General features: G+C 36.6%; 2 protein-coding genes across 2 annotated transcripts; both read left to right on the forward strand.

Moving 5' to 3' along the window:
• Window positions 1–1,915: 1,915 nt before the first annotated feature.
• Window positions 1,916–4,876, forward strand: LOC137718298 (uncharacterized). Its single transcript, XM_068457816.1, has 5 exons — window positions 1,916–2,416; window positions 2,521–2,619; window positions 2,972–3,013; window positions 3,118–3,247; window positions 4,503–4,876. Exons 1-5 carry the CDS (start codon window positions 1,934–1,936, stop codon window positions 4,679–4,681), a joined length of 933 nt encoding a protein of 310 aa, XP_068313917.1. The 5' UTR covers window positions 1,916–1,933; the 3' UTR covers window positions 4,682–4,876.
• An 894-nt stretch (window positions 4,877–5,770) lies between these two features.
• Window positions 5,771–11,419, forward strand: LOC137718307 (pyridoxine/pyridoxamine 5'-phosphate oxidase 1, chloroplastic-like). The gene is made up of 14 exons (XM_068457829.1): window positions 5,771–6,020; window positions 6,097–6,294; window positions 6,404–6,442; window positions 6,780–6,947; window positions 7,083–7,188; window positions 7,988–8,151; window positions 8,300–8,542; window positions 8,644–8,732; window positions 8,950–9,000; window positions 9,113–9,203; window positions 9,431–9,535; window positions 10,174–10,244; window positions 10,465–10,560; window positions 10,958–11,419. Exons 1-14 carry the CDS (start codon window positions 5,877–5,879, stop codon window positions 11,022–11,024), a joined length of 1,632 nt encoding a protein of 543 aa, XP_068313930.1. The 5' UTR covers window positions 5,771–5,876; the 3' UTR covers window positions 11,025–11,419.
• Window positions 11,420–14,528: the final 3,109 nt, after the last annotated feature.

Below are 14,528 nucleotides of genomic sequence, written 5' to 3' on the forward strand. Positions count from 1 at the left end.
CCTCTCATGCGTAAATGGTCCGAATCCTCTTGACCAGATACCAAGGATGGTTGGATTTTGATTCAATGGTTACAAATAAAAAATCCTTCTAAAAGTTATAATAATTGTAGCGGTTGGATCAAAATCCAACAATTCATGTTATCTGATCAGAGGATTCGGACCCCCTACTCAAGAGAGGATCCAAATCTTTTCGAATAGAATAGTGTTTGGCTGCTTACACATGTCTACGAATCACAACATGACATGTGGTTTAAATAATTAATTGGTGGCTTTGAAGTTAAAATAATTCATGAAATTGGCACGCTTATTTACTTTAGTCCTTAAAATTTGAAATTAATAGGAATGATCTCTGAGTTTGTCTTACTTCAATTATTTTGGTCTTTCATGAAAATCTTCATTAAATAAGGATAAAATAACAAAAAATACGTTAAACTTTTGTCAAATCATTTTGAATGGTTGATGATGGACAAACTTAGAGACCACTTATCAATTTCAAACTCAGGAACCAAAATGAAAAATTGCCAATTTGATCATTTTGGCTGAAAAACCTTAATTGAAACAATAGTCTACAAATAGACCATAATGGATTAAAAGAAGGACCTTAAAATACACAACATATCGTGGCAAAGACATGAACAAGGTTTGTAAAGATTTAACATGTGAATTCCCCAATATCGATTGTTGTGGCTGTAAACCTAGTGTTTGGGCGGCTCCAAATTGTGTTCAGATCTAATACGGCTGAGACTTGGATGATCTTGTTGACCGACCGTGGTTTGCTAGATGGCTATTTTGAAGCCAACTTGGAACCTTTTTTGGTCCAACTTGTGGAAGCCAACGCGGTACATTTTCTTGTCCAGATTATGGAGGCAAACAAACATGGCATCTTTGTGGTGTCTCTTTCGGAGCCATCCTTGTGGTACATCTCTTTTAGAGTCATCTTTTTAGAAGTAAGCAGATCTAGACAGGAACTTGGGTGGTCTCAAGACCTTCCGGAGTTTGGAAAAAACGCTTGTGAGGATATTGTGGGAATATCTTAGGAAAAAACGTTAGACAGAAACCCTTTGATCGTTTGGATGTTGGGGTTCTTCAAACCACATGGAATCATTTACTCTATCAAATTTAAAAGGATTAATCCCACTAAGCTCACCTTTTTATTTATTTACATAACCTGAATGTAATAGCCAAAAATTCAGAAAGTGCTCTTTTTTTTTTTTTTTGTCAAAAAAGAAAGAACTCTTTTTATTCTATGTGGAATATAGAAAGCTTTCAACCCTTATAAATAAAAACTAATACAGGCACAGGCTGTCATGCATTATAAACTTGCACACTTCAAGTCCCAACCCTAACCTCAAGGGGTTGTTTGGTGTTCCGAATTGGAAGACCAGCTCTAATATTTTGTCATTGCCTAAGGGTTGTTTGGTGTTCCAAAAATATAACGTTGAAGAAAGTTGAGATTTCACTATAAAATTAATTGACTATATGAAAAGTGGTCAATCTCGTATAAGCACATGCAAGATCCTTTCTTTCCTAGATATGAGATTCATTTTCAAGCCTTTCACGTATACAATATAAATTGGGTGACGTGAATCATGTGTGATCCTTAAGTTTCACACATGAGATAACTTGCTTTGATACCATGAAGAAAGTTGAGGTTCCTCTATAAAATTAATTGGCAATATAGAGAGTAGCACAATCTTTCATAAGCACATGCAGCATTCTTCTTTGTTGTTCGATCATTAGACGGGATTGCAAACATTGGACAACTATAGGGGTCAAATTGTAAAAATAAATTTTATTAAATGGGTACTTTAATAGAAATCCAACCAAATGTTAAGGACCAATTTATAATTTAAATCGATCCATTTTTTCAATGGCGCGCACATGGAGAGAACGCACGCGGGGTCAAAGCTTGCGTTCTCAAATTTCCCTGACGATGACGTCATCCCTCGCCTCAAACACCGTTATTCACATGGAACGAGGGAGAGCCCCACACGACGTCGTCAAGGCCAAACTCGCCCTCAAACCTGCACCTGTTAAATCCAACCAAATTCCACACGCATTCCATCGCTCCTCCCACACTACCGGAGCTCCCGAGAAGAAGAAGAACAACCTCGTCGACCGATCGGAATATTCTTATTCTCCTTATTATCTCCAAAAAACAGGAGAAAAAGAGAACATGGGAAGCCAAGGAAGCGAAGGAGGCGGCGGCGGGTGTTCGAGGAAACCCAGGTTTCTGTGCCTCCATGGGTTCCGAACGAACGGAGAAATCATGAGGAAACAAGTGGGAAAGTGGCCGGAATCGGTGCTGGAGAATTTCGACATGGTTTATCTCGATGCGCCCTTTCCGGCCCAAGGTAAATCCGAAGTTGAAGGCATTTTCGATCCTCCTTATTACGAGTGGTTCCAATTCAACAAGGTAAAAAAACAAAAACAAAACCAAATCCCAGATTCTTGTTCTTGCTTTTTGGGTTTTTTTTTTTTTTTTTTACTTTTTTGTGGACTGTATTTTTTTTTCCACAGGAATTTACAGAGTACACAAACTTTGATAAGTGTCTGGAATACATAGAGGATTACATGATTAAACAGGGACCGTTCGATGGCCTTGTTGGTTTTTCCCAGGTATTTATTTCACCTTACCACTTTAATCCTCCAAACGGTCACAAAAATTTGTAACTATTGTAGTGAAATCTGAGATGTCATTTTCGTTTCGGATCCCATGAAATGGAGGTTTGCATTACTTTTTGTTCCTTACGTGTTAGTAACACGTAACATAACTAACGTTCTGCATTCTCGTTCTTTGTGAGTAAATATAACATTTTTTCGTGTTTTAATCAAAAGCAAAACGTTTTTAGCTGTTTGAGTTATAAGTCACTTATAATTTACAATAATTTACTGCGGAATGTTTTCAACCACCTGATCTATAAGCAATTATAATTTCTTTTATCCTTTAATATGGTTTTGATGAATGCAGGGAGCAATAATATCGGCGGGGCTGCCGGGGCTGCAATCGAAGGTACAAAGAAAAGAGCAGATATTTCAAGTGTTTAGTATAATTTAATTTAATGAAATGAAAGGTGACGATGGAATTGAAGTGCGGTCGTTTCGGTTTGCTTGCAGGGTGCGGCATTGACCAAAGTTCCCAAAATTAAATTCTTGATAATAATTGGAGGAGCAAAATTCAAGTCACAGGCAGTGGCTGACGATGCTTATTCCTCTTCCATTCAGTGCCCCTCCCTTCACTTTTTAGGTATTTTCCGTTTCCTTTCTTTGGTCAATTTCCAAATGCACAAAATAACTTTGTTAGGTGCACAATCAATCGACGATTCAAAGTTGTTCAAGTCTTTTGGTTCAACGAGTTTTATATTGTAGGACATTAAGTATAGGTTTTTTAGTCAAAATGGTTCTTGAAATTGACCTAACGTCTTATTTTGGTCCCTAACAATGAAAATCAATAAATATGGTCCCTGATTTTGAACGTTAAACATCAATGTAGTCATTCTATTATGATTCCGTCACCAAGTCACCAACTGAGTTCTAAATCATATAGAACCGGGTAGGTGTGTGGATTCGGAGTTGGAACTATATTCATTTGTCAATTCTTATATGTTATAGGACTCATTTCAATTAACGATTAACAGTCGTTCAAGTGTGGGTGATTGTCAATTCTTACATGTCATAATTCTGATAATTTAGAGTTCGGTTGTTGACTTAGACCTGGTTTGGTACTGAGGTGATTCTGAAAAAAGCTGCTATAAAAAAAAGCTGGGAGTTGTTTTTGTGTTTGGTAAACACTCAGCTTCAGCTTTTTTTCACAGTTTTGGGTGAAAAAAAGCCAAAAACAAGAAGATGCAAAACCCAGCTTTGAAAAACCGGCTTTTTTTCACATCTGTTTTATATAAAAGTTTACCAAACACTCTAATACTGCTTTTTTTTTTTTTTCAAAAGCACTTTTACAAAAAACTTTACCAAACACTCTGCTGCTTTATTTCACAGCTGCTTATTCTCACAGCACAGCAGAAACAGCTTTTTTTCAAAGCACAGCAATACCAAACCAGCCCTTAGTGTGACGCATATTTCCTTTCCTAACAATTAGGCCATATTTTTGCAATCCTGGTCAAATTTGTATTGTTATTAAATGGATTTAAGTATTTGGTTGGTCGCATTTTCCGTTTCCATTGTTTAGTCAAACTGCAAAAGGAGTAGATCTTTGCTTAATTGGTTCTACATAGGAGGACAATGACTTGTTCAAATCAACGATACAAAATCATCTATTAGTGTTGATGGTCTACCTTCCACTCGAGAGTTCCGCATTGTTAAACCTTGTTAATATCCAGAATCATCTACGGCCTTGAGATGTTCGTTCGTGGATTACATATTTCACGACTCATTTCAGTTAGCAGTTCAGAATCGTTGGTGTTGGAGTGACTTCAAATTCATATCCCAATTAGGCATGTTATGCATTGGACTTGATTATTTACCAGTGTGTTATGTATGTGTTGCAGGAGAGATGGACTTCTTGAAACCGTACGGGCTTGAACTGTTGGAACATTGTGAAGATGCTTCGGTGATTCATCATCCAAAAGGCCACACTGTTCCGAGACTTGACGAAAAGGGTTTAGAGACGATGATGAGCTTCATTGACAAGATTCAAAAGATATTGGCAGAGAAAGACCAACACTAGCGGATACGTGTTCAATTTAAACGACGTCGTATTTATTTTTGTTGATATTATATTATTGGCGTGATTTAAAAGCCAATTTAGTTTCTAAATTGTGTCAAATGTTTTTAACAAGAAAAATTAGTGGAGAATTGTATTATGTTTTGACTCGATAATTAAGTTTGAACTCAATATTCATACAGAACTCAATTGAGACTACAATCGCTGATACACTACAATTTTAATTACAAACTTACCAGCAATATGACACAATTCTTTAGCGACGGACAACCGAAATCCAACCAACCTGAAAATTTTATGCTCACAAACACTAAGGGCTGGTTTGGTATTGCTGTGCTTTGAAAAAAAACTGATTCTGCTATGCTGTGAGAATAATCGGCTGTGAAATAAAGCAACAGAGTGTTTGGTAAACTTTTTTGTAAAAGTGCTTTTGAAAAAAAAAAATAGTATTATAGTGTTTGGTAAACTTTTTTGTAAAAGTGCTTTTGAAAAAAAAAAAAAAAAACAGTATTATAGTGTTTGGTAAACTTTTATGTAAAACAGATGGGAAAAAAAGCCGATTTTTTAAAGCTGGGTTTTGCAGCTTCTTGTTTTTGGCTTTTTTTCATCCAAAACTGTGAAAAAAAGCTGAAGCTGAATGTTTACCAAACACAAAAACAGCTCCCAGCTTTTTTTTATACCAGCTTTTTTTAGAATCACCTCAGTACCAAACTAGGTCTAAACCTAGGAAGTTGTGGATGTACCACATGTTGAATCTCACATCGGTTGTAATAAAAAGATAAGTAATAGTTTAAATATCCTAATTTCACTTTAACTAACAGAGAAACATTTTATGATAAAATTTCATACCTGAAATATTGTGCATATGATGATCGACAAGTTGATGACAATATTGATGCTGTTGGAAAAGGGCATTCGGCCTGTCTCTAAAAAATGCACTACTCGTTTGATAAATGCTTGGCACATAGTTTATCTAGTGTTTTTTTTTTTTTTACTGGAACTGTATCATTAGCGACAGTAGTTCTTCACTGTGTCACATTCAGTTGACACTAATGTGAACTTTGCCTGCTACCCGATCTTTGCCATTCGTCACAACCTCACACACAACTCGAAGAATAAGAAGAAGAATAAGAAGAAGAAGAAGAAGAGGCGAATCAGTGATGCAAAGAAAGCAAGCTCTGCTCGCAGTCGCAGACCAATGTGGTCATTGGCACGAAAAACCAGAAAAATGACACGTCTCCTCATCCTGACCCAATCACTCTCGTCCCATCCCATTCCTAAACCCACCATTTCCAACGCTTACACCTATTTCCACATCCCTCCCTCCAGTCTTTCTACCTCTGTAAGCTTCTAACTCTCTCTGTCTCTCTCGAACCAGAAATTCAGTGAATTAATATGTTGTATCGTTAAATTTCCAGGCATTTCTTCAACCAGTTCGGAGCCCTGCAATTCGTGCGTTTTGTTCTAACCCCAGCGGTGCAGCGGGAGTTGGGTCAGTACACACAGCACCCAGCATGCAGTATCCGGAGGATATATCGTACCTGACGCAGCGTGAAGCTGCTGAGATCGATGAGGTTCTCATGGGTCCTCTCGGCTTCAGCGTCGACCAGTTAATGGTCAGTCACTCTTCTTTTTCCTTTTTTTTTTCGTAATTTTTGTATGATGGGTTCGGTTAATAGTGAATTGTTGACGATCTCATTTCTGGGTTTTTGTTCAATTTTGTAGGAATTGGCTGGTTTGAGCGTCGCCACTTCCATTGCAGAGGTAAATGCTTTTCTCTTTCTTTACAGTTTGCTATGTTTTGTGTGACCAATTGAATGAACTAATTGTTTTCGGGTTTCGGATATTCGCATCCCACTTGTCTTCTTGTTTGTTACATTTTTTGATTGTTGCTGTTCTTGACGATGATCATGCACATGTACTACCAATTGAATTGAACTCATTTTTTTTCGGATATAAGTATCCCACTTGTTTTTTTTTATTTCATCGACTATTTCGTGATGCTTCTAGGTGTTAAAAATGTTCATTTAGTGGAGTGCTGAGGAACTGCAGTCGGGTTACATGATGGTTTATATTTGTTTCTATATATTTTATTTGACAGGTCTATAAACCGAGTGAGTATAACCGTGTCCTCGCAATTTGTGGCCCTGGAAACAACGGTGGTGATGGTCTTGTGGCTGCTCGTCACCTGCATCACTTTGGATATAAGCCGTCTGTTTGTTATCCAAGGCGTACTGCCAAGCCTCTTTATGCTGGTCTTGTTACCCAAGTATGGAATACAACTTAAAGTTGAAAACTCTTGAATGCGGGGTTATATTATACATACAGATGTATGGGGGCTGTTGGATTTGTCTCATAATCATTATTTTGGAAAATGTTCTTATATGATGATGTAATTTTGCAGCTGGAATCACTCTCAGTCCCTTTCATCTCAGTGGAAGATCTGCCGTTGGACTTATCAAAGGACTTTGACATTATTGTAGATGCAATGTTTGGTTTCTCATTCCATGGTAATTATTACTTATTTCGTTCTGGGCAAATCGATTTTTCTGTAATTAGAAAGCATGCCAATACAAATTTGTTGACACAATCATTCTGATTCTCCTTCAATTGTTGTCCCAAGTATAAGAAACTGACATGGTAAGTCGGAAATAATTTACATCCTAAACATATGAATAGTGGCACCTAAGATTACTTTGCTCTGCTGTCTGTCAAAGGAATGTCTGGGTTGTTATTTCTCTCATAAAGTGTCAATATCAAATTTGCTCAACTGGATAGGAAGACTTAACAGACCTCATCCAGTAGGATAAACTATACTATTCTATGGCCGTTCAGCTTGATGGCATCTCAGTTATGTTGCTATTGGATCATTATATTGGAATCAAACATAAGTACTTTTCTCCGACCAAGAACAGACTAGGTTCTTTTCTATGAATTTATTGGTCATAGTCAATTCCCACTTCTTTAGTTCATTCATGTTCAAATCACATGTTGCCACAATTATGACAACTTTATAAGAATTCAGTGCAAAAGTTAGTTGTGGTATTCATGATGGGGTCCATTAAAATTTCTGAAAATGTTAGGATTAAATCTGACTGCTCAATTTTCTCAGATAAGTTATAGGCCTTCAACAAAATCTTAACAATTGATTTATCAGTCTTTTCTCCTTTTTATATGTGCAGGACCCTGACATCAAACCACTTAATAATTATCATCCTGATTAGAGTTTCTTAACTTGTTGATGATTGTGGTTTATTTTTCGTTGGGTTATATGATATATCTAACTGCAATACTTTTGTAATACTTCAGGTTCCCCAAGGCCTCCTTTTGATAACCTGATCCAAAAGCTTGTTTGTGTAAATAAATATGACCAAACTTGCGAAAAGTCGTCTGTCATTGTTTCCATAGATATTCCATCTGGGTGGCATGTCGAAGGGGATGGTGGTGTTGAAGGCATTAAGCCTGACATGTTGGTATGTTGTAATAACTCTCAATGTAGTCTTGGCTACAAATAATTGTGCTTTGTGATTCGTTTTTTAAATATACATCTATTTATATGTACATGTGTATTTCTTTATATACAATAAGCCATCCTGTTGATGCAAACTTGCTACTTTCCAGGTTTCTCTGACTGCTCCAAAGTTGTGTGCGAAGAAATTTTTTGGTCCACACCATTTTCTGGGTGGTAGATTTGTCCCACCATCTATTGCCGTTAAATATAAGCTTCGCCTTCCACCATATCCAGGCACTTCTATGTGTGTCCGTATTGGAAGGTCTCCACAAGTTGATATATCAGCTCTAAGAGAGAACTATATTTCGCCTGAGTTTCTTGAGGAACAGGTGGAGGCTGACCCCTTTGATCAGGTACAGATTCAATGTCCAAGTCTAGCTGGTTTCAATTATGTCAGATTTAGTTGCAAAAGGTGTCCCTCATTTTTTACAGTAAGCCTTTAATTATTTTACAGTTCCGCAAATGGTTCGACGATGTAGTGGCTGCTGGTTTGAGGGAACCAAATGCTATGGCATTGTCAACGGCTGCCAAGAACGGAAAAATGTGATATCTGTTTCCTTTGTTACTATGTATCTTTTATCAACAGTAACTTATGTTTCATATGTTCTTACATGTTGGACATGACTATTTTATTGCTTTCACCATAGGTCCTTAAGTTTCGTTCTTTGCATTTTTCGTTTTGGATATTAAAATGATTTTTCTCATACATGTATTATAACCTGTTAATAGTTTACTCAACATAAATTAGTTTCTTCTACAGCTCGTCACGAATGGTATTGCTCAAAGGATTTGATAAGAACGGTTTTGTCTGGTTAGTATCCGACTGTTATTATTGAGGCTGTACATATATCAACAAGGAAGATATGATGTTATTAATGAAAATGCTTATAATATTCTCAATTCAATGGTATTAATTTGTACAGGTACACAAACTATGAAAGTCGAAAGGCACATGAATTGTCTGAAAATCCTCATGCATCTCTTCTTTTCTACTGGGATAGTCTTAATCGGCAGGTAAATATTTTTTTTTTTTTCACTTTGAGGCTAATGCTTTTAGAATTAGCCTATAGTGCTTGTGTGCCTAGGTTAACCTACTTTTTTTTGGCCTTACATTGGTTTGTACTTGGTGGCTTCCTAATAAATATTTTAGCTTCTGACATCAGAAAAACTGGATGAGGGGCTTCTGTTTTGATGATCTTCATGTATGAAGATCGTCTCATAACATCATCTTTGGTTTATAGGTAAGAGTAGAAGGGTCTGTGCAGAAAGTTTCTGATGAGGAATCTGATCAATACTTCCATAGCCGTCCTCGAGGCAGTCAGATTGGAGCAATAGTTAGCAAGCAGGTTTGTTTCACCTCTATCTTCTCTTATATTTAATGAATTCACTACCCTTGATAGGACACACGTTCTTTCTCGATTGCCGCATAAATTTTGTATTGATTTTGAAGGCTCGCAAATTTTCCTCCAGAATCAGTGGAAGTTATATGTAATAAAGTTTAAACTGATAATATGGGAAGTAATTTCCTTGCACCTATTGTCACCCCCTGCATACCCTGTATATTTCTGGTCTTTGGATTGAATAGATTAAGGGTGAGTCAAGGGACATAAATAAACATGGGTGTGCATAAGGAGAAAAGGGGTGTGAGGAAATAATTTTTGATAAGTAACTTCTTTCACTGTAGGTTTCTTCATTTTTTGCTTTCCATTTTCCAATATAAATTTACCTATATTATCAAACCAAATTAGTGTAACTGCATGGCCAGTGGTAGATTAGTTGTTTGGTGGAATCTTAAACTACGAGCTAGACTAAATTGTAAAATCACTTGAAAGGTAGAAAAAGGTTATACAATTTATGGGAAGTAAAAGGTGAAAGATTTACAGTTTGATTATCATTTGTACTACTATTCCATTTTCTTTCTCTATTTTACCGATAGTATAAATTTTCTCTAAGGAATCTAAATAATTGGTATATTCTTACCCAGAGCACTGTTGTTCCCGGAAGGCATGTTCTGTATGACCAATACAAAGAACTAGAAGAAAAGTTCTCTGATGGGTAAGTAATATGGATATCTAAGAGCTTTATGCAAATATTCACAGATAATTGTCCTTGCCCCAATCCCTATAACCATCTTATATGCCGCATGGATCATAGGTGCAGCTGTTTGCAATAAGTTTACAGTCTTCTCCGAACAACCTTAAAATAGATTGGAAACTAACTTGCATTCTATTTATGTACTCTGAAATTAGATTCCATTTGTTTTTTCTTGGTGCAGAAGTTTAATTCCAAAACCTAAAAACTGGGGAGGATACAGACTTAAGCCAGAGATGTTTGAATTTTGGCAAGGCCAAAAATCTCGTTTGCATGACAGGTGGTTTCTATCCCCTTTATGATGGCTCGTTCTTCCATTTCTTTTGCTTGAGTGTCGACAGATAGCCTGTAACAAGTGCATGGAGCAGATATGGGCTGAAAAAGGAAAAATTAAAAAAAAAATTGGTTCTGGATCCTGGACACGTATAACTGTGTAGAAATCTGTACTATTTTCCTTCCACTGGCTTGGATATGAACTTTAGCTCAGATATAAGTTTGGTTGACGGATTGACTTGGTACTAGCAACTATTGGTTTTTTAGTCTGTTAATAAAAGAATTTTTCTTAGTTGTGTTTTGAACAATGATGTGATGGAATAAGAGTTGACTATATGGATGTGCAACTGAAGGGAACATAACATATTTTGCTCAAATGTCTCTAACGTATTTTTTCTTGATAGGTTACGATATTCTCCTGAAGAGATCAATGGACAACAAGTGTGGAAAATTGAGCGGTTGGCGCCCTGACAAGTACTTTCAGCATCTTCATCGTGAAGTTCCATCATTCAGGGTATTGTATACTACATAATTACTTGCCCTGTTAGTTCATTATTGTTCTCCTTACATTGGCAACCAACATAAATGTTTGGCACACGCTGCATAGCTTGTCAGTTGTCACGTACGATTCAAAATCCACATGCAATTGAATCTTTTTGCACTGCAATACTGTGCTCTAGTATACCACTTCCCTTTTTTTAGTGAAATACATTTGTTACGGGTCAATATGGAAAGTGATGTCAAAATCTGTGATATAATGTCATTGCTTTGGCAGGCAGGCAGTGTCAAAACAACCACCCGAACATTTGCAATCTTTCCTTGTAATAATGAAAATTATTGGAAGAAACAGCTGAGTTTATGTTCTTCAGATAAACCCTTTCGTGCTAGGGTCGTAGTATTCCCTATATCTCCCAGTCGTAGCTAAAGTTCATGTTTCCTCTCCTGATATTCTTTCGTCTAGTGCCTTATTCAAAGCACTACATGTAAATTCTGGATCAGTTTAAGCCGCAGCGCAACTTTTTGTTCCTGTTATATGAAAATTAAAAGGGCGATCGTGGGATGGGATGCAGGAAGGGTATCTAAGTTCTGAATGGTTGGTAGACCCTTGTTTTTCAGATAAAGGAGGCTGAAAGGGAAAGAGTAGGTTCGAGCTTAAGTGTAGGGTAAATTGTCGCTGTCATTGGAATTACCGGAACTGTAAGCTGTCTTATGTAGCAAATTTGTAGGATAAGGCGAGCATGCGCAGCGACGGAATCTGTGAGAGAGTTTCAACTTTTCTATTGTCTCCTCACGAAGGTTTGTCGAGGTTTAGATGTGGTGGCCATCATTGAACACTACCACCCTTCCTTCGGGCCGCAGTTGTGTAGTAGGGGTTCGAAGTGTGACACTTTGTCACATGCAAAGATAGAAATTGCTTTTGTTAGTGGATCAAAAAGTTGTACTGTTTTCATAATTGGCTAACAATTTTTCGTTTGACATTCACAAGTAGACTTGGCAACGGATCATGTTTGTCTTGTTTGTCTCATTTTTTGTGTCATATCCGTTATCTTAGCATATTGAGTCGTGTTAAACCCATTATCTTAATGGGTTCTTAATAGTGACTCGATAACGGCTCGACCTGTTAACTAGTTGACTCGGAACTGGTTAACGGGTTATGCAAAATATTGTCATGCCTAATATCTAGACCTGGTAAATGGGTCAAGTTGTTTACGTTTCATACCATTATCTTAACGAGTCCTTAACGGAAGACCGGATAACGACCCAATTCGTTAACAAGTTAACCCAAAACCTATTATTTTCGTTTCATTTTGTGTTGGATTAACAGGTGAGGCAAGAAATTGTCAAGCCTATCCACAAGTACATAGGGCATAATAAGTTAATAAACTTGTTAATTTTAAAGCGCACACCTTTTTTTATCACACACCTTTGTTAATTATGTCCGTTGATTATGTATAATTTATTGAATTTGACAATAAAAATTAAATAAGGATGGTAAAAAATAATGTGAAAATCACCTCCCATTTTAATTTCTTTTTTTTTTAAATTATACCAAAAGAAAGTTGAGCTTCTTTTTGCTCAACCTGAAACTTCTTTTTTTATAATGTTTATCTAATGCATGCTTCTTCTAAATTCTTTAATTACATTTATAATCATGCTTTTCTAAAGTTGGACACTTATTTGGCAAAAACTTTTTATTAGTTTGTGAAATAGTGGACAATGAATTATTGAGATTTCTCAAGCTTAAACACTTGAAAAATGCTTAAAAGCTTCCGACCTTTAATTTGTAGGTTTCTTTAACCCATGCTTCTCTTCATAATATACATTAATTATTATTGCTTATAGATTTAATGATCACGATTCATGACCAAATTGGGTTCCACCATGAAAAATTTTCAAAAAAGAAACTCAAATTTCTTTCCATGGATCTTTTGATCATCTTTCAAGGGTCAATTTGATGGAAGATGACCACACCACTCACTTTAGCTTTTAAGAGGGTTGTGGATTTTCCTTCTCTATAATGTAGGGGACTGCATCGGAATTTCTGGTTGTTCAATTTTTATTCTTCAGATGTATTGGAATTTCTGATTGGTTAATTCTTATTCGTTAGATTTTACATTATAATTGTTAATTGCTACGATACATGTCACATATCGTAATATAGTAAAAGTTTTGCTATCATGTATATATTTATTGAATGGAAGAGTAAATCAAAGGGTGTATATACAAGCAGATATATCTGGACGACACAAAAGATTTCTCGTCCATGTGGCACGTTACCCATCGCCCGTATCAGAAAGATCCTAAGAGCAACTCCAGCGTTGGAGCCCTCCCCCCAAGCTATGCACTATTCAATCCACCTAATGAACAGTCACTGCCCTTAGTGAACAGTAATAGCCCTGGCAATAGCATTTGCATCTCCACCGTTACACTTCAATAGCCCTGGCAATAGACAATAAAATATTAGTATTTTTTTTATTTATAAAATAACACAAAATAATTTTAATTGTAATATCGGATAAGATTTTTAATCGTTCTCGTTGCGCTACGTGTCATTATCCGAAGTATTATTAAATAATACAAAATAATTTTATTTGTAATTTCGGATAAGATTTTTAATCGTTGTCGTTGCATCACTTGTCATAAAATCCGAAAAGACAATTATTAGGGATGGATTTCCGATAAATTTTTTAATCGTACTCGTTATGCCACGTGTCATTATCCGAAAATACAATTATTGGTGATGGATTTCTGATAAGATTATTAACCAATCACGTCGCGCCACGTGTCATAATCTGTTCACAATCTTTGAGGATAGATTTCCATCAGATTTTTAACGAATGACGACATGCCACGTGGCATTATGTACAACCTAATCATTTCTGAATCCTCCATATAATCCACCATCCATCCTCACAAATCTCACACCAATTTTCTCAAGATCTCTATCATTATTCATAGTTTCTGCTTCCTTCTTCACAAAAATTTGTATCATTATTCATAGTTTCTGTTTCTTTCTTACAATGTCTTCTTCTTCCTCAAGGATGATGTGGGAACTCGATCAGGAAGATGAAGAATTGTTTAACCAATCAGAAGCAATGTTCAATCACCAGGGGGCAAAAAATGAGAGGGAAGATGATGAGGAGCGTAGAAGGAGAGATGACGAAGTAAGAATGGGCAAAGCCTCACATTCTCGTCGAGTCATCCAAGCTATGGCTCAGATCTGCAGGCCCAGCCTTTCCAAAAACCTCGATAGAAGTAGGCAACGACGAGGTATGGAATTCTTGGATGATTATTTTGTTCCTAATAGTGCATTCCTTGATATGTACTTTAGACGTCGTTTTAGAATGGAACGACATTAGCCTGAAATTCTCTCTCAATAGCTACAGCTTTTGCGTCATCTCTAGCCTTATCAGCCTCATATTTCGCCAGTTCCCTCGTCAAAGTCAATTCACCTTGGCGAGTAAGTTCTTCCAT

The sequence above is a fragment of the Pyrus communis genome, chromosome 15, assembly GCF_963583255.1.
Source record: "Pyrus communis chromosome 15, drPyrComm1.1, whole genome shotgun sequence".
NCBI lineage: Eukaryota > Viridiplantae > Streptophyta > Magnoliopsida > Rosales > Rosaceae > Pyrus > Pyrus communis.

Excerpts from the sequence above, each read along its gene's own strand:
- LOC137718298 (XM_068457816.1), top strand. The coding sequence starts at position 1,934 with ATGACGTCATCCCTCGCCTCAAACACCGTTATTCACATGGAACGAGGG. Across the intron at positions 2,417-2,520 it reads AGTGGTTCCAATTCAACAAG|GAATTTACAGAGTACACAAA; the intron begins GTAAAAAAACAA and ends TTTTTTCCACAG. Across the intron at positions 3,014-3,117 it reads TGCCGGGGCTGCAATCGAAG|GGTGCGGCATTGACCAAAGT; the intron begins GTACAAAGAAAA and ends GTTTGCTTGCAG.
- LOC137718307 (XM_068457829.1), top strand. The coding sequence starts at position 5,877 with ATGTGGTCATTGGCACGAAAAACCAGAAAAATGACACGTCTCCTCATC. Across the intron at positions 7,189-7,987 it reads GTTTGGTTTCTCATTCCATG|GTTCCCCAAGGCCTCCTTTT; the intron begins GTAATTATTACT and ends GTAATACTTCAG. Across the intron at positions 9,536-10,173 it reads GAGCAATAGTTAGCAAGCAG|AGCACTGTTGTTCCCGGAAG; the intron begins GTTTGTTTCACC and ends ATTCTTACCCAG.